Source organism: Fistularia commersonii, chromosome 28 (genome assembly GCF_037954325.1).
Source record: "Fistularia commersonii isolate RoL2024-O1a breed Wild chromosome 28, RoL_Fcom_v1.0, whole genome shotgun sequence".
NCBI lineage: Eukaryota > Metazoa > Chordata > Actinopteri > Syngnathiformes > Fistulariidae > Fistularia > Fistularia commersonii.
In genome coordinates this window covers 11580166-11597421 of record NC_141311.1, presented here as the reverse complement: position 1 = coordinate 11597421, position 17256 = coordinate 11580166, and the positions used below count along the sequence as shown (strand labels likewise).

The following is a 17256-nucleotide window of genomic DNA, read 5'->3' as shown; positions in this document are numbered from 1 at the left end:
TTTAAATTTAGACCATGAGGATGGTTGAGGAGCCTCTGCTTGCTGGCTTGCTTGCTGGCTTTGCAGACGTGTTGGAAATGTAGGTTGTGGCCTTAAGGTGAATGTAAACTATCAGTAGAACAAAGGGGGGAGCTTTCTTTGAGAGTTCCATGATCGCAATAATAGTTTCCTGAAGCCCGACCTTTGTGGAAGGTTGTCATTGAACATAAATGTAATTTACACGTATCACCAGCCATCACTCATGACAATGCGTATCTTTGGAACCCCCCTGTTTCGTTATGCAGTGCATATTGTGATCACAATACAATTAGATTCTACTTGCATAGATGCTATATCTTTTAAGATACCGCTTTCGGGCGCATTACTCCAGTGATGCGCCCGAAAGCGGTATCTAAAAAGAACATTTGGGAATTGAAAAACGCTCTCCATTGAACCCTTCAGCCGTAAAACGCCATCTAAACTTCCTTTGTATTTGCTGCGACCTGCTGGTAAAAGTACGGAACCGCCAACATATGTCCTTAAAACCGGAGTCTTGCCCGTGCTTGAAATGCATGTACATTAAGTAAAGAATGCAAAATGAGAGCTGAGTCGCTTAAACTTGACATATGAAGTTGACATTATGAATACAATGAAAAACACAATTCATATATATATTCAAATATATAGATATTGTTTCTATGGAAAAAAATTAGCTACTTAGCACACTCATAGATCATTCCAGAGACTTGGCTCGGTCCTTGTCGGCTCTGATTGGTTCGTCCAGGAAAGAGGAAATAAAACATCGATGGTTCCACATCAGCTTGAGGTTGCATTTAATATCTTTGATTGTGCGGCTGTGTTCAAGTAACACCTGAAGTTCCAAGGTTGGTCATTTCTCATGTTATTATCGGTACCTTAGGATAACCCACAAGATCCTGAATGCCTGTCTTGTAAACTCATGGCTTGGGAAGAGTTAGCGGGTAAACTAGGTATGTGGGTCAGCACCATGCTAATATGCTAAGGTAGGTAGAGGCAATGCAAGGAAGGGCTAGCGATAGTTCATCGGATCCTTGTTTCGATTCGTCTTCAGTAAATGGTGTAATATATATCACTGCCTTTACAGAATTAGTTTTGTGTTGAATTATTAAACTAAACCATTTCTGCCTATGTGAGACCGACAAGACCCAATTTCACTCATTCGTCTGAATTCTCATTAAAGAGATGAAGATGCTAAGGTTCTCTTTGGGAGTGACGAGGATGGATGAGCAGGAATGAGTCTATCAGAGGAACAGTACATGTTAGGTGTTTTGGAGAGAAGGTTAAGAAACCAGACTGAGATGGTTCGGTCATGTACAGAGGAGGGATAGTGAATCTAGTAGTAGACGGATGCTGGAATTGGAGCAGCCAGGCAGGAGGTCGTGAGGAAGACCAAAGAGAAGATTTCTGGACGTAGTGAGAGAGGTCATGAAGGTAGTTGGTGTGAGAGAGGAGGATACAGAGAATAGGGTTGGATGGAGAAGGTTGATTTACTGTGGCGACCCCTGAAGGGAATGGACAAAAGGTGGAAAAGAAGAAGAAGAAGGAGAAGAAGAAGTCTGAATTCACATTACAGGACATACTGAAAAAGTACACAAGTTACTGCTTCTGGCCTGTTTGCTCTTCATTGTCTGTCACCAGTTTGATGTTTTCTGTACCTGCGAATATGTTTGCTTACAGTCAAGCCTTTAAACAAGTGATAAACAGACCATTGTCAGATACAGCCCTTAGTTCTCCCTATATCCCACCAATGTTTTACATAAGGAAGGTAGGCTCAGACAACGGTCAGATCCATTGAATACCCTTAGGGGATGGCTGAGTTTTTGACAGCAAATTACATATACCAATGTGATCAGGAGGATATAAAGGCTGAATCAAATTATCAGCTCTGTCTGTGATACCCCTGCTTAATTCTGAAATACTAGTATTATAGTATGCCTCATGAATTCACCATAATCAAATCTCCAACCTCACATCAAGCCCTGATCTATCTTATATTACTCATTAGAAAAATATATGAATCATGCATTAACCATTTTTCTTCAGGTTTCCTGTTTCTTAGTCATTGCAAATATTTTCTACCAGAGGGAGCTGGCAATACCTCAGCTAGTTCAAATTTTATTTCATCTTATTTTTATAGTGATTGGAATTATTGTTTCTCAACACACTGAAAAACTGAAGACACTGAGGCAAGAATTTCATGGAAACATTTGCTGTAGCTTTGCAAGGAGGATCAGCACACATAAACGCTGCACATCAGTTCAAAGTTAGCCCAGGGTGTGGTTTTTTTTAATTTTATGTAAGACAAACTAATGTTCTTGTCTTGGTCATACAAACTGGTGTGCATTTTCAGCTGTGTGCAGTTCTTTCTATACTCATTACTACTATCTATAAAACTCAGCATAAGTTAAGATCTTTTTCTCTGGGCTTTTACTGTGATGTTAATGTCAATGAGACTACTTGAGGGAAAAAAAATGTTTTCCTTTCAGTCAAACTTCTTTATATTTGTTTTTCTATCTTGCTTTTGCAGAACAAACAAGAGTAATTACATTTGAATCATCGTGTCTTACAGGAGGAAGGAACACCTAGCTGCCAAGATGTCAAGCAAAAGGGCCAAGGGAAAGAACACCAAGAAGCGTCCACAGCGCGCAACCTCCAATGTATTTGCCATGTTTGACCAGTCTCAAATCCAGGAGTTCAAGGAGGCCTTCAACATGATTGACCAGAACAGGGATGGTTTTATTGACAAAGAAGACCTTCATGACATGTTAGCTTCATTAGGTACATTTACATAAGACAGTGGCAGTAGTAACAGCACAAAGCTTGGTATTTACATATTCCTCTCTCCAGGTAAAAACCCTACCGATGATTACCTGGAGGCGATGATGAATGAAGCCCCTGGGCCAATCAATTTCACGATGTTTTTGACTATGTTTGGGGAAAAGCTCAACGGCACAGATCCTGAAGATGTAATCCGCAATGCATTCGCCTGCTTTGATGAGGAGGGGACTGGTGAGTTTCACTGCTTCACTGGATAGATGTGAAGCTTCTAATTAAAAAAAAAAAATTATCCTATTCCCATTATCTTTTCCTCTGCCAATCTACAAATTACTCTTTAACCTGGCCTTTTTTAAGAATTCCTTGAAATGTGTCCGAGGGAAAATTGGCATCCACACAATTAAGAATAGAAAACTAATTTGGACTGATTACCTTTTGAAATATTGAGAAATTACCTAGAAATCAGAAAGAGGAAATCCTGTCATCATGCTGCTTCTCTTCTTGCCTCAGGAGTGATCCAGGAGGAGTACCTACGTGAGCTGCTCACCACAATGGGTGACAGGTTTACAGATGAGGAGGTGGATGAACTCTTCCGTGAGGCTCCAATTGACAAGAAAGGCAACTTCAACTATGTAGCATTCACACGCATCCTAAAGCACGGTGCAAAGGACAAGGACGATTAGTGATTGAGGCCTCACTGTCGCAGTTTTGTAATGCCATATGGTCTGAAGCACCCGGTTATTTGTTTAAGCTGCTCATTGGTCTATGGATCAGTCTTTAATTGTACTTTCAAAGCTCATTTGCACAACTGCGATAAATCACTGAGGTTCTGTATAAACTAGTAGATGTATGAAGACCATGGTGAATTTATTGGGAAATAAACTGTAATATGGAATGTATGACTGACTGTTTCTGAATTTAAGTGAATTTTTGTGTATAATGAAAAATTAAAGTATAAACAAAAAAGAAGTCAGCAAAGCTTTGTCTCAAGACAAAGGAAAATCCGTAATCGTGGTAAGAAGTCAATGCAAATCCAGTATATGTATTCATATTTCACTGACAATCACAAGATCATTGCGTGGAGTCAATAAAGGCTTATTGTAGACTGAAGATTGTTACACACGATGTTACAGATTTATATTCTTTCTGTTAACTGTGACGACTTTTAAGAATTATGTGCTCAATAAATCCATTGTAAAAAAAATCCAGAATATTTCGTATTCATATGTTTACAATTTTTAAATTAAAAAGAGCTCTGGTTAATTATTTAAGTATCTCCTAATATCCTAAAACTATTTATGACTTTGGTAATGTATAGTATTTCCAAAGTAGAGATCACAGCTTCATGTGGGGTTCAGAAACAGATTAACCTTCTCCCATTGCAGTTAGAAAGTAAAATGGGCATTCAATTAAGACACAAAATCCCTGGTTTTATATTCAAATGAATAAGTTAAATAGCACATGAGGGCTGGTCTCTATCCAAGCCGTCACTGGGCGAAAGGTAGGATACACCTTAGACCAGTCTCCAGTCGATAGCAGGGCCACAAATATAGACATATAACCATTCACTCTCCTTCACACACCTAGGTATTTTGGGTATCCATCTACCGCATGTTTTTTGTATCATGGGGGTAACAGAGGAAACTCAGGAAACCTCTGCAGAGACAGAGAACTGCAAACTCCACATAGAAAGGCCCCCTGTCAAAACGAACCATGAACCCTCTTGCTGCAATGCGGAAGTGCAAAATCCATGTTGCCATGGGTGGTTTCCTCACATTAAAACAGTTTTGGTTTTGTGGTAATTATCTGCCCCCCCATTATCCGCCCCCGCCACCCCATGGTTTCTGGGCCATTTCTTCATACTTCACTGATTTTTCTTTACATTTTCAGGTAATTCCTTTTCAATTTTCCCGTATTTAATTTTTAGTTCTTTTGCTTTTCTGATGACTTATAGGGCTACCTTTAAAAGTATTCATGAGAAGTTTTCAGTTTGTAACTGATGTGCTCTCTAGGTATGTAAATTAAAAGTGTATTTCAAATGTTATCATGTGCCCTAGGGAGCTAATGGCTTTGTATTCTTTGACTAATCAACCTTTTTATATCGATTACTAATTACCTTAGAAAAATGTAGCTTTAAATTGTAAATGATATGCAGATTTAATTTGAAAGTGGATGTTTGGGACAGTACAGCTATTGTGCTTATAATTATGATTATATAATTATTGTAGCCTCTTTGAACTTAACTGAGAGGACGGCAGCTAATGTTTGAGGCCCCTATTTTAAGAGCTGGTGTGCTACAGCACTAGAGGAAGAAGAAATGCCTTTATTGTCACATACATTCATACATAGAGCGCAACATCAGTGAAATTTGACCACTGCATTTAACCCATCATGGAGGAACCATGAGAAAAAGGCAGCTACGAAACTGCACCAGAGGAGCAGTTAGGGGCTCAGTGTCTTGCTCAACAACACTTAAACAGAATAGGAGGAACTGGGAACGGAATCAGGAATGTTCACTTCTCATGACAACCACCCTAACCCCCTACGCCACACCACTCAACAGTCAGGTAATGATGGTAACCAAGTGTTATGTGATACATGCTATCCTTTATTATCATGTCAAAATGTGACATCAGTAAAAGAATTATATACCGAGACTGGCATAAAAGACTGTGACTTGCCTACAGAGTTCTTATCTTAATCCTATCTAACCAGAGGGTCGTCTGACCTCTATTGTTGTGTTTAAATAAAGGCAAATTTCTGAATTGTTACATTGGGTGATTATGAGTAAAACTTGCAGAAGTGTGTTTCATAATTACAATATTCAGTTTGTCACATGTCCATTCAAACAATCAGATGTTGCAACCTTACGAGGAAAACAGGTTCTGTGTAGCAGCATGATGATTTTGACACAGGATAAATATATTTTGTACATTATTTATGCTGAGAGTAGCTGTTCTACTTAGCAAATGTTAAAATTCAATTCACTGTGTCTGTAATTCCATCACGAAAAGGTTCTCATATGAGTCTTGATGCCCACATTTCATTTTAACCGAGTGTCACTGTTATCTCGTTCTATTCACATAGTTATCTTATAAACACCACTCTGATAATAAATAGACAAGGATTTGCTCCACAGACGAAGCTTTCTGTAAACTGCAGTTGCTCACAGAGCAATGCGTAGTAAATGATGTATAAGAGATATCCTCAGTCTGCCAGGGCAAGGTTTTTTGTCTGAATCTTTGATAGGTGGTCTGATATGCAGGCCTCAATCTTGTCACACTTAGCCAGGAAATCCTATAGACAGAAATTGAAAACACTTAACACTGTTGTATTTTATTTGCAGCGGTTGGTCAAATCACAAGAAACAAAAAACAAACCTGCACTGTCTTCACAAGTCCTTTTTTCTTCATTCTGCAATCATTAAAATTTTCTGGGACAGTCTATTAAAACAGAATTAGATAAACCATGTTGTTAAAAAACTATTGCAAATGTTGTGCAAAACATTTACAAAAATACATTACCAGAGCATCTATTTGCTCCAGGATCTTCATAAACTGCTCAGCTGCCACTTTCACTCGGTGATCCAGTTTACTCAGGGCATCAGCCTGGAGGTCTTTGGCTAAAAAGCCCTAAAGTAAAACGGACGAATGGGTATTATATGAACATTTATCGAAAAATCCTTCTCTTTTTAAGAACTAGGATTATAGCCTACATTTTTAAGTCCAGTCAGCTCCCCATCCACCTTCTCCAGTTTTTTCGCTGTCAGTTCCACAGATTTTTCAATGTCTTTCAGCTTTTTAAGTTCGGCTTCTTCTTCAGGACTGTTCTGTATGAAGCCTAGTTTTAATATTTGATAACAAACACAAAAAATATTGCAGATTGTACAGTTTTACCCGTTTTCCAATCATCATGAGTTTGCAGCCATCTTTTATCCCACAGCTGGATAGACTTTCCTCCATGTCCTTCAATGATTTCCCTAAGATGCAAAAAAAGATGCATCAAAGTTAAGTCAATGTAGTCTGTTAACAATTCTAAACTGTAAAAGACTGGAGGGAAAACAAATCTACCTTTAAAAATGAGTTTCTGGGAGGCTGATGGGACTCCAGTAACCTGAGTGAGAGCATCAGCCAGGTCTTTGACAGTCGGAGATTTGCCATCATCCTGGCCCGTTACTGTGATGCTGTGTTTATTTGATCCTGGAGATAAGTGTTACAGCTGAAACTACTATGAATATTTTGACAAACATGGCCCTTTAAGTCAATCTCACATTTTCTTGAATGCAGTTCATGAATGATGGTTCATATTCATATCTATTATCGTATTTATATAATGTTTACAGACTTCCTAACAGCACATATAAAAATGCACTGCAGACAGCAAAGTAGGAATTTCAATGTACAGGGAAACATGTTTCTACACTGTACATGTGACAACAAACACTTTTAATCTTGAATCTTGAATGTATCTAGAATTCTCTATCAATCCCCCAGCAAAAGAATGCAACTTTAAAACTGTTAAAAGGGTTTGTCCTTCCAGTGACAACTTATGTGTTTTATTAGCTTCATTTAATAAGAGGGAATGTGTTATTCCAGTTTTTATCAAATACTATATGGATTACAATTTGTGATAAAATGCATTTGTATAGACTTGCAATGTTCTAATAAACACTGTTATTAGAATCATGAATCCTTTAGTGTCCTTGGAATATTCTACACTTTCAAGTCGAACAGTAATTCTGATATGCTCATGTAATTGCAGTCCATTACATGTGTCTCCCCAAAAACCCAAGACACACACATAGACCTAAAAAATTAGGCACTTTACTATTCATTAAAGTGTGTTTCGTGAAAAAAATAGTGATTATAATAAACAAACTAAATTTGAACGACCTAAAGTGTATTTCAAATCATCAAACATCTCGCCTTCCACCCATGTACCTTTCCAGTGTAATTAAAATACAATCTTACAAAATATAACACTATAAAAAATAGAGAGACAATTAGAGCCACGATTAACACAATCAAATACTCACGATACGATTTTAAAATTGTATGCACGTAATAAATTAATAACTTTACAGCAACATTATAGGAGACTGACAAATGCTTGTCGACGGCTACGTTAGGTAGCCGTCTCTAGCTAACACAGCAATGCTTCATTAACTATCTCCCCAGAATGGATAGATTATTGAAAGGTCATTATATTACCGTTTGCAACTGTCACGGTTATCGCTTGCGATGACATTATGTATTTCCAGGTCGCTTCCAGGTAATGACAATGGAAATAACAAAGCGGCTCTGGCTAATTGCGAACAACTTCCGGGTCACGCAGGAAGTACTTTCACGGAGACAATATGTAGTGTCGGCTTGTTGCTGCACTCTACTGGTAGTGGAAATCTGAATTTGAGGGTTAAAACTTCGAGTAGCACTTGTTGGCGTTGAAGAAAATGCACAACACTCCAACAATTTGGAATATGCATCAGTCAACTACGTAGAACCTTCCAGGATGAAGTTCTTTTTTCTTTTGCCCTTCTCACATTTTATGTATGTTCTGTTTACAAGAGAAACATTACCGTAGACGCCATGTCGCTGGATGTCAGTTAATATTGTGTGCGCCCCCCGGACGATCCAACTGGCTCTGTGGCGCAATGGATAGCGCATTGGACTTCTAGTCAAGCACTTGAGGGGCGATTCAAAGGTTGTGGGTTCGAGTCCCACCAGAGTCGGACTTTTCATGGCACAACTTGGTGAATTTCTTTGTGATTATCTGGACATTACATTTCAACAATTCAAATCTCGAAACCAAATATTATTTTGGTAATAACGGCAAAATAACCTCTCCTTTGTATCATGTTCTCTCACACCTACAAACCAACTAACTTCGTATCCTCTTTCACTCCATTTATAACTTCATGTCCCCTCATGCGAATCAAACTTACGATGGCATGTTATTCAGTCTTTTTCTTTTTTTCCGGCAGTCATCATCTGCAAACACAACGCTGTGTTCCAGGCTGCAGGTGGGTTCTTCAAGGTCTTAGAGCAATCTAAGAGAACGCACTAAAGAGTCTGGGAAAGCTCTTGGATGGCACACAGAGGGATACAGTGGCGCTCAAAGCATCTAACAAAGAACTGGGAAGCTGGCTAGTGGACAAGTCAGGGCTACCATGTAAGTTTAAAGCCTGGATGTACCAGCATGGCCTTCTGCCACACCTCCTCTTTCCAATGTTGGTCTACAATGTCCCAATCGCCACCATTAAGGGTCTCAAGAGAAAGTAAGTGGCTATCTGCGCCGGTGGTTAGTCCATCCATCCCTGGTAGCCTTGTATGGGAAAAAGAACAAATAGTCACTTCCCTTCAGCAATCTATCAGAGGTGTTCATAGTTACTCGTGCAATACGGGTGCCAGTAATCTGTCAGAGGCGTTCATAGTTACCTGTGCAATACAGGTATGGGGACTCAAGAGCCACCAAACTCTCTGTAGCTGGGAAATAAGTGTCAACTGGTCAGGAGTGGAGAGCCCAGGAGATGGTTGACCAAGCTGAAGCACAGCTGTGTGCACTGTTCTGGTGGGAGTGGTTGTGTCAGGCTGGGCAAGTCTTGGGAGCAACCTAAGACCTCAGTTCAGCAAGGCATAGGGGAAGGAAAGTCATCAGCTTGTCCAGGAAGAAGTTCGAGCAGGAGTGAAGGAGGCCCGCTTAAGCAGGATTGTCGAGATGCAAAAGGGGGCGTGGACTAGATGGGAGCAGGCACTGGACCGGAAGATCTCTTGGCCTGAGCTTTTGAAGGCAGAGCTGCTCCAGATAAAGTTTTTGATCCAGTCAGTCAATGATGCCCTCCCCTGCCCATCCAACCCCTTTTGTGGTTGTGTGGCAGAGACAACAGCATGCCTTCTGTACCAGAGGAGAGGATCACTGAAGCACATCCTAAGTTTTAGCCCAAAAGCCCTGTTTGAGGGGCGCTAGCGGTGGTGCTACGACCAAGTGCTGAAGGTGACAGCAGATACCATCAGCTCAGGGACCTCTCTAAGGAAGAGACAACAGCCAGCCAGGCAAGCCACTACCTTTGTTAAAACTGGAGAAAAGAAATAGCATCACCCAAGCCAAGCAGGGGGACTCCTGACCACAGGTAGTGACTGGCAGCTGAAGATGGAACTGGGCAGGCAGCTTAAGTTTCCAGATACAATCACAGAAACCACCCTCGGCCCAGATATGGTCCTCATATCAGAATCAACAAGGCAGGTGGTACTGCTAGAGTTGACTTGGCCCTAGAAAGACCAGATAGAGGAGGCATTTGAGAGATAGAGGGCCAAGTGTGAGGAGGTGGCAGGTGAATGATGGCGCAAAGACTTGATGCAACCCCATTGAGGTTGGATGCAGAGGATTTGCAGGCTATTTACTCTGTAGGGCTCTCAGAGTGTTGGGAATAAGGGGACTACACATCAAGAAGCCATCAAAAACATCACAGATGCCGCTGTTAAGGCATCAAGATGACTGTGAACCAAGAGGGGAGAGTCGTGGGCCACACAAGCTACCTAGACGCAAGCTGGGGACTGATCACCGTTGGCTGGTTTGCCTGGGTGAGGGTATCTGATGTTAAGGACCCGAAATACCCGATGACCCCAGGTTACATCAGTGATGATGTGTCCAGGTTGCCCTATTAGGTGTGAAGTAAACCTAATCCTCGATATATATGTATGAATACCAAGTTTGTGGCCATGCTAATAAATCATTTATTCTAGATTAAAGTAAAATGTTTTATTTGCTAATTAAAATAAATAATAATGAATCGTCCCCTGAATTTGTGATCAGGGAACATGGGCATGGTAAACAACGAAAGACACAAAAACCAAATAACAAATGAGAATAAATTAACTCCACTATTGTTTCACAATACTGACCATCTAAGACAGGAGGGGAGAGACAAAAAAGGTTTACAAAAAGATTCAGTATGTTACATGGCACATGCTTGTACGCTTAGTATAAACCCAACACCATGTTTAAAGTGTTCTCAGGTCAAGCAGGTTTGTACGTTTCAATGTCAACCTACATAGAAAAGTGTTTACATTTGAAGAGCAGTAGTTGAAATCCTTTCATTGTTTAGGAGGCAGGAATCTGAGGGAGACCAAACTCATCCACTAAAACTCCATCCTACAAGCAAAAGACAGAAACATTTATTAGCATAACCATGCCAGCAGTGTTACATTTACCAATTATTTGGTAAGTAAATATTACGCATAACACCAATAATATAGAAATTATAATGACTGCCTGATAGTAGTTGGCTTTATCAACCAGCCCAGTTGCAGTTGGCGTTGATTCTTCTTCACAGAAGTTTTATAAGGGTTGGCATTCAGATAATTGGATTCTCTCTAAAGTGATTCTAATTAATCTTTGAAATCCAATTATCCTTTAATAACTAAATAAAAAATCATCTTCCCACTGTTGTCCTCAAGCATTTTTTTCGACTCACTCCATTCACAATTTGGTGTTTCCACATACTCTACTGTATATAGTACAGACCTTAAAGAAATTGGATTTATTCTTATTCCCACATGGTGTAACATAAATATTTCTGAAAATGCTCTCTTAATAATAATTGTAGAAAATTTCTTATCAAGCAAGACTTTTACTTTAAAAGGGATGAGATTTAATACAGTAAATAAGAGCATGGATCCCCATGAATGAGTCTGTAAACTGATCAAGGAGGCCCACTCTGCATATGGTTACCTTGTTTGTTTTGCTGTCACTGGGGATTCCCTCTGGAATAGACGGCGCTGCTGAGGCCTCATCCAAGTAAGAGCTGTCATCATCTAGAAGCAGCTCATCACCCAGGGCATCCAGCTCTGAAATCACAATCAGACAGCCGCTGTAACACTGGAAGTTTTCAGTGGAAATGAATGCCTGCTAGTGCCTGAAGAGACAAAGTGACAATCCAGTCTGGCTGTTAATTCACCCAATAACTTCTTATTTTGAGATTGTGACGTTACATATGGCATATGGCTGTTATTTATCTTCTGTCTTCTGTTTTCGTCTATCTCACCTTTCAATGGTTTTATTTATAATTATTTATAATATGATTATAATTTAATTATTTATAATCGTAGGGAATGCTAATTTCTCCATTTTATATGTAAAATCATCATAAAAGTTTCACCTCAAATTTATGGGTCAACACGATTCAAGGTTATGCAACCATCACACACATCTTGTTCAATACCTCTAAATACCAGGGAGATGTGACTTGTCCTCATGTACCGTATATAGCCCTTGTCCATGGCTAGTTTGTTATAAACAAATAAACAATCTTTAATAAAGTAATAGGAGAATATCTCAGTGGGGAGAAGGTCATCAAACATAGAACTCAAAGAAACTGAACTTAAGGCGAAGTATCAACTTAAGAGTCTCTAAATAGAGTGCAAAATGGAAATTAGCCTTAAAAGATGTGCTAACAAAGTTTGCAAGGAAAACGATTCCAAAAATCGAAAAACCTGACTCTGGCCAGAAACAGAACTATGGGAGCCTGGCAAACTGGCAATATTATTGCATTTGAAGTCTCCCTTTATGTAGAGACCTTTAAGAAGACGAATGATAATATAAACTGACCTGCTTCAAGGTCCTCCTCGTCTATGTCTGGGGTGCCATAGCTGCGACTCAGGGCCTCTTGTACCTCATTAGCATCTTCCATCATGTCCTCCAGTTGATCCTGTAAATCCTGTAAGATCATATACACATCACTGTCAGTACATTACACTTACATACACATTACTTGGTACAGTTGAAGTTGCTGTAATTCCAAGTGTAGAGAAAGCAACACTTGAACATGGATAAACAAAATCACCAAAGGCCAATACATATGTTCTTTCAGTTGAAATGTGGGATGAAGGTTTGGGTACTTTTTAAGCTTTAAAAGTTTATTTCCCCTTTGATTAGAAACTACTAACTACTGCTGGATTCAACCAGATCAAATTACTCATAAAATTGCTCATAAAAATGAGCAAAAAAGGGATCAATTTGAATTACATCTGCTATCAAATGCATGTCTGAAAAGAACTTTGGGAGCTCTTGACACTGAAGCAACACTGCAAAAAACCTGATGAACACAGAGACATTAAAATTAAGAATAAACAGCATCCTGTCAAGGGCACAACCCTGGAGTCAGCCAAGCCAGGTAAGTCAATTTACTGAAAAATAACAGAGATATGTGAGGGGCTGTGAGTATCATACATCAATCTGGTCAAGCTTTACATCCTTGTAAGCCCTTTTCATTTCCTTTGCTCCAATCTTCATGGCCTCCACCTAAGAAAGATAATACATGTTACTTGTACAGTTGAGGAAGAAGAAAAGTAAATATTCCTGATTCCCCTAAGATATAAACTGACTGAGTCTAACATTAGTTTAAAGAACAATTATTTATTTGAAACATGTCTTACAAAAGCGACATTACAATCATAATTACAAATATGCTAATAGAAGACTTGTCTGACCATGACGTCAACACACATTACTGTTCTTAATGCCCTATAGTGCTGTATGGATCAACTTCACAAATGTATCATTTTAATATTTTTTCATGTAGAATTTATCATGTGATCACAAAAGGAAACAATTATAAATATCCGCTTTTCTTTGTCTCATAATCATTTTATAGGTTATTATTATAGATAACATGTTTTCCTCAAACATTCAAGGCAATAAGCAATCAAGACAAGTGATAACATGAAAAATACTACTCCAGCAGCCTCAGACACTCCTTTCAGACGATAAAATCCTCTATAAACTTGCAAAGAATCAAAACAAAAATGTAGCTTTTTCAAACAACATTTTAGTATTGATTACATCACAACAACATAACACAACATCAAGTGTATCTGATGGTCCTTACAGTTGTCTTAGTGTCCTTTAATGTTTGAATAGTATAGTTTGCCTGTTCCATGTTAAAGGACTGCTGAGCAAGCTGCTCCCTTTGACCTTCATACCTGTGTAAAAACAATGCATTACCCGTTGCATACATAACAGATCTCTGCATTATGCATTTAGTATAACAGCGATATAGCAGTACAATTACAACTGTTTTACAAGCGGGTCGTAACGCTCAGATGGGTTTATTTGTACTAAATTACTCACATTCTCTTCTGTTTCAGGACTCTCATTGCCTTCTGTTTTACCATGTTCTGCATTTGAAAGGGATCGAATAAAATTAATGTATTTTACACGTTATTTGGTGCACTTTAGTGGATAAGCTAAGCTGTGTCCCACCTTTGAGGGCCCATCCCTCATCTTCTTCATCTGATCCTTGTACTTCATCAATTCACTATCAAGTCTGCTAATCTTTTTGTCAATGGACTCTGCCCTCGCGTCCACCTGAGGGAGAAAAAGATGGTTAACGACAGCTAACATGTTAAAGAGGTAAACAAAGCTAAAAAAAAAAATACACTCTTCATTTTGTGCGAGTTTAACTCATGTTGATATAATTTAAGCTTGTTTAATGAATAAGCTACTTTCGATTTGGTTAAGTAACAAGGAAAAGGGAGACGTGCTGCATTGAATTCTCTTATGAGAGATAATTGTCACAGTTCACCAGCTAACGGTATTGTTAGTTCACACAAAAAATGGAAACAATAACAACCGAGGCTGACAGGACTCACATTGCCGATACAGTCCGACAAATTTGGAGGAGGCGTTTTCGGTTTGCTACGTCCGAATATTCTGTTCATTTTATAGAGGTTTACGGAAAACGAAGCCCGTTTTCTTTCAATCAAGAATGAGAAACAAAATACTCAAATGTGGAAGAATGGCTTCTTACAAGCCACCCGGAAGTAACGGACTGGACGCAAATGGTTCCGATTGGTTTACCGATATGGTTGTGGCCAATGAGGGGCCGTAGATCTTTGTCCTTCGTGTGACGAGTCCCGGGATTGCAGTTTCATTAAAAGCCAATTGTCCCGTTACTGCGTTCATCAGTGTACATTGATACACATCCGTCATAGAAGAAAGTGCAGCAAAGTACATATGTTCAAATCGAACAATGCAAAACAAAGAAACGGAAGACCTGAATGCTATTGCGTATTTTACCTTTTAAAATTCTTGTCAAAGAATCCTTTTATCTTTTCCTTATTTCATCGATTTCCTGCTCACTGTAGGAATTTCTTTATTTGGGTCTTTGTAAATGTGGTAATGGGTGTAGACATTCTGCTTAAATTAAGTTCAGTAATTTGCTATCTATGCTGTTCATGCTGCACACTAGACAAGAAGCATCCCAGTTAATCACAAGAACATATTTAGAGACATGTAATTTGCTCTCATATTCATATAATTTGGAGTCAGATTACCCTACAGCATGTTTTTGCATTGTTTTTAAGAAAAAAAAACAAATGCACTTTGAGAATATGCAAACTCATCATAGAAAGCCCTGGTGCGAATAAAACATGGAACCATCTTACTGTGTGATAACATGTGCTAACCATCCATCCATCCATCCATCCATCCATCCATCCATCCATCCATCTTCCCCCGCTTATCCAGAGTCGGGTCATTTGAGCAGTGAGGCCCAGACCTCCACCCACCACATGGTCCAGCTCCTCTGGGGGGGGCCAAAGGCGTTCCCGGGCCAGCCTGGAGACATAGTCTCTCCAGCGTGTCCTGGGTCTTCCCTGTGGTCTCCCAGATGGACACGACTGGAATACCTCCCCCGGGAGGTGTCCAGGAGGAATCCTGATGCCCGAGTCACCTCACCTGACTCCTCTCTATGCAGAGGAGGAGCTGCTCTACTCTGAGCTCCTCCCGAATGACTGAACTTCTCACCCTATTCTCCCTAAGAGAGAGTTCGGCCACCCCGCAGAAGACACTAATTTCAGCCGCTTGTATCCGTAATCTTTCTCTTCTTTCGGTCACTACCCGCTGCTCGTAACCATAGGTGAGGGTGGGAACGTAGATCGACTGGTAAATTGAGAGCTTCACCTTTTGGCTCAGCTTCTTCTTCACCGTGACAGACCAACACAGAGTTCGCATTACTGCAGACGCCGCACCGATCCATCCGTCAATTTCCTGTTCCATCCTTCCCTCTCTCGTGAACAAGACCCCGAGATACCTGAACTCCTCGACCCAGGGCAGGACCTCTTCCCTTACCTGGAGAGGGCATTCCACCCATTTCCGGTTGAGCACTATGGTCTCAGATTTGGAGGTGTTGATCCTCATCCCAGCTGCTTCACACTTGGCTGTGAACCGCTCCAGTGAGAGCTAGAAATCATGGCCTGATGAAGCCAACAGAACCACATCGTCTACAAAAAGCAGTGACTTGATCTTGTGCCCACCAAAACCAGATCTCCTCAACACCCTGGCTACGTCTAGAAATTCTGTCCATAAAAGTTATTAACAGAATCGGTGACAAAGGGCAGCCCTGGCAAAATCCAACTGTCACTGGAAATGGGTCCGACTTATACCTGGCAATGTGTACCAAGGTCTGACATCGATCATACAGGAACTGAACAGCCTGTATGACGGGGTTCAGTACCCTGTACTCCCGGAGCACCCACCACAGGATTGCCCATGGGACACAGTTGAATGCCTTCTCCAGATCCACAAAACACATGTAGACTGGTTGGGCAAACTCCTCTGCCCTCTTGAGGACCCTGCCGGGGATATAAAGCTGGTCCACTGTTCCACGACCAGGATGAAAACCACACTGCTCCTCCTGGATCAGAGGTTCAACGACCTGGTGGACCCTCTTCTCCAGCACCACTGAATAGACCTTACCAGGGAGGCTGAAAAATGTGTCTAACCATTCATAATAAATGTAGAATAAATACCTATCATGAATAGGTGCTGTCTCACTAAAGTTCATACAAATAGCCAAGACTTTGAGATTAAACATGATAAAGCCATTCAATTTTAACCCCTGAATATTTAGGTCAGGCAAGTTTTTAAATCCATTCTTTCCAAAATCAACTAATGAAGTTCTTTAGAACTGTTGCAAACTGGACAATGAAATTGATAGATCTAAATCCTGCAGAATAACAGCACTGTATCCTCAACCTGTGCAAGGCAGATTTTGCATTAAAAACGAATTCCTTTGCAATGCCAGAGGTAATAAAAAGCTTCAGAAAAAAAAGCTTTTGGTTTCTGCTTTTCAGACAGTTTGCTCACCATGGAAACACCATCTCTGTGTCTAAGATGAACAGATCAGGAAGGTGATTTGTAATGTGACTATACTAATTCACATTTTTCATCCTTGTACCCATATGAGTCATAACCTTGGTGAATAACCAGATGATACAAGTTTATTTGATGTAATATTTCATCAGCTTTATTGTTACTCAGTTACAAATATATTATGATAATCATAAGTCAATGATACATCAACATATCCAACATATACAATGTGATCAAACTGCCACATTATTTTTTTATGTAGAGTGGTTAGATCTGATCTTCTTAATATGAATGTTGTGCTATTCATTAAGAAAT

General features: G+C 39.8%; 3 protein-coding genes and 1 non-coding gene across 5 annotated transcripts; 2 read left to right on the top strand and 2 right to left on the bottom strand.

The window, feature by feature from the left end:
• Window positions 1-743: 743 nt before the first annotated feature.
• Window positions 744-4006, top strand: myl12.2 (myosin, light chain 12, genome duplicate 2). Of its 2 annotated transcripts, XM_086175948.1 has the most exons (4): window positions 744-863; window positions 2588-2796; window positions 2866-3027; window positions 3304-4005. In XM_086175948.1, the coding sequence occupies exons 2-4, from the start codon at window positions 2613-2615 to the stop codon at window positions 3474-3476; spliced, it is 519 nt and encodes a 172-aa protein (XP_086032074.1). In that variant the 5' UTR covers window positions 744-863; window positions 2588-2612; the 3' UTR covers window positions 3477-4005. The 2 variants fall into 2 exon arrangements, with proteins under 2 accessions (XP_086032074.1, XP_086032075.1); XM_086175949.1 differs by lacking the exon at window positions 744-863 and having other exon boundaries at window positions 2592-2796; window positions 3304-4006.
• Window positions 4007-5116: 1110 nt separating this feature from the next.
• bag1 (BCL2 associated athanogene 1) lies at window positions 5117-8140 on the bottom strand. The gene is made up of 7 exons (XM_086175945.1): window positions 8004-8140; window positions 6864-6992; window positions 6690-6772; window positions 6509-6622; window positions 6318-6425; window positions 6174-6236; window positions 5117-6090 (listed from the first exon to the last, which is right to left on the bottom strand). Exons 1-7 carry the CDS (start codon window positions 8038-8040, stop codon window positions 6001-6003), a joined length of 624 nt encoding a protein of 207 aa, XP_086032071.1. The 5' UTR covers window positions 8041-8140; the 3' UTR covers window positions 5117-6000.
• Window positions 8141-8429: 289 nt separating this feature from the next.
• trnar-ucu (transfer RNA arginine (anticodon UCU)) lies at window positions 8430-8521 on the top strand. The gene is given in 2 exon segments: window positions 8430-8466; window positions 8486-8521. It is a non-coding gene; the product is annotated as a tRNA-Arg (tRNA).
• A 2012-nt stretch (window positions 8522-10533) lies between these two features.
• Window positions 10534-14603, bottom strand: chmp5a (charged multivesicular body protein 5a). The gene is made up of 8 exons (XM_086175753.1): window positions 14439-14603; window positions 14050-14154; window positions 13918-13964; window positions 13676-13769; window positions 13018-13089; window positions 12397-12505; window positions 11521-11636; window positions 10534-10941 (listed from the first exon to the last, which is right to left on the bottom strand). The coding sequence occupies exons 1-8, from the start codon at window positions 14505-14507 to the stop codon at window positions 10891-10893; spliced, it is 663 nt and encodes a 220-aa protein (XP_086031879.1). The 5' UTR covers window positions 14508-14603; the 3' UTR covers window positions 10534-10890.
• Between the last annotated feature and the right edge of the window lie 2653 nt (window positions 14604-17256).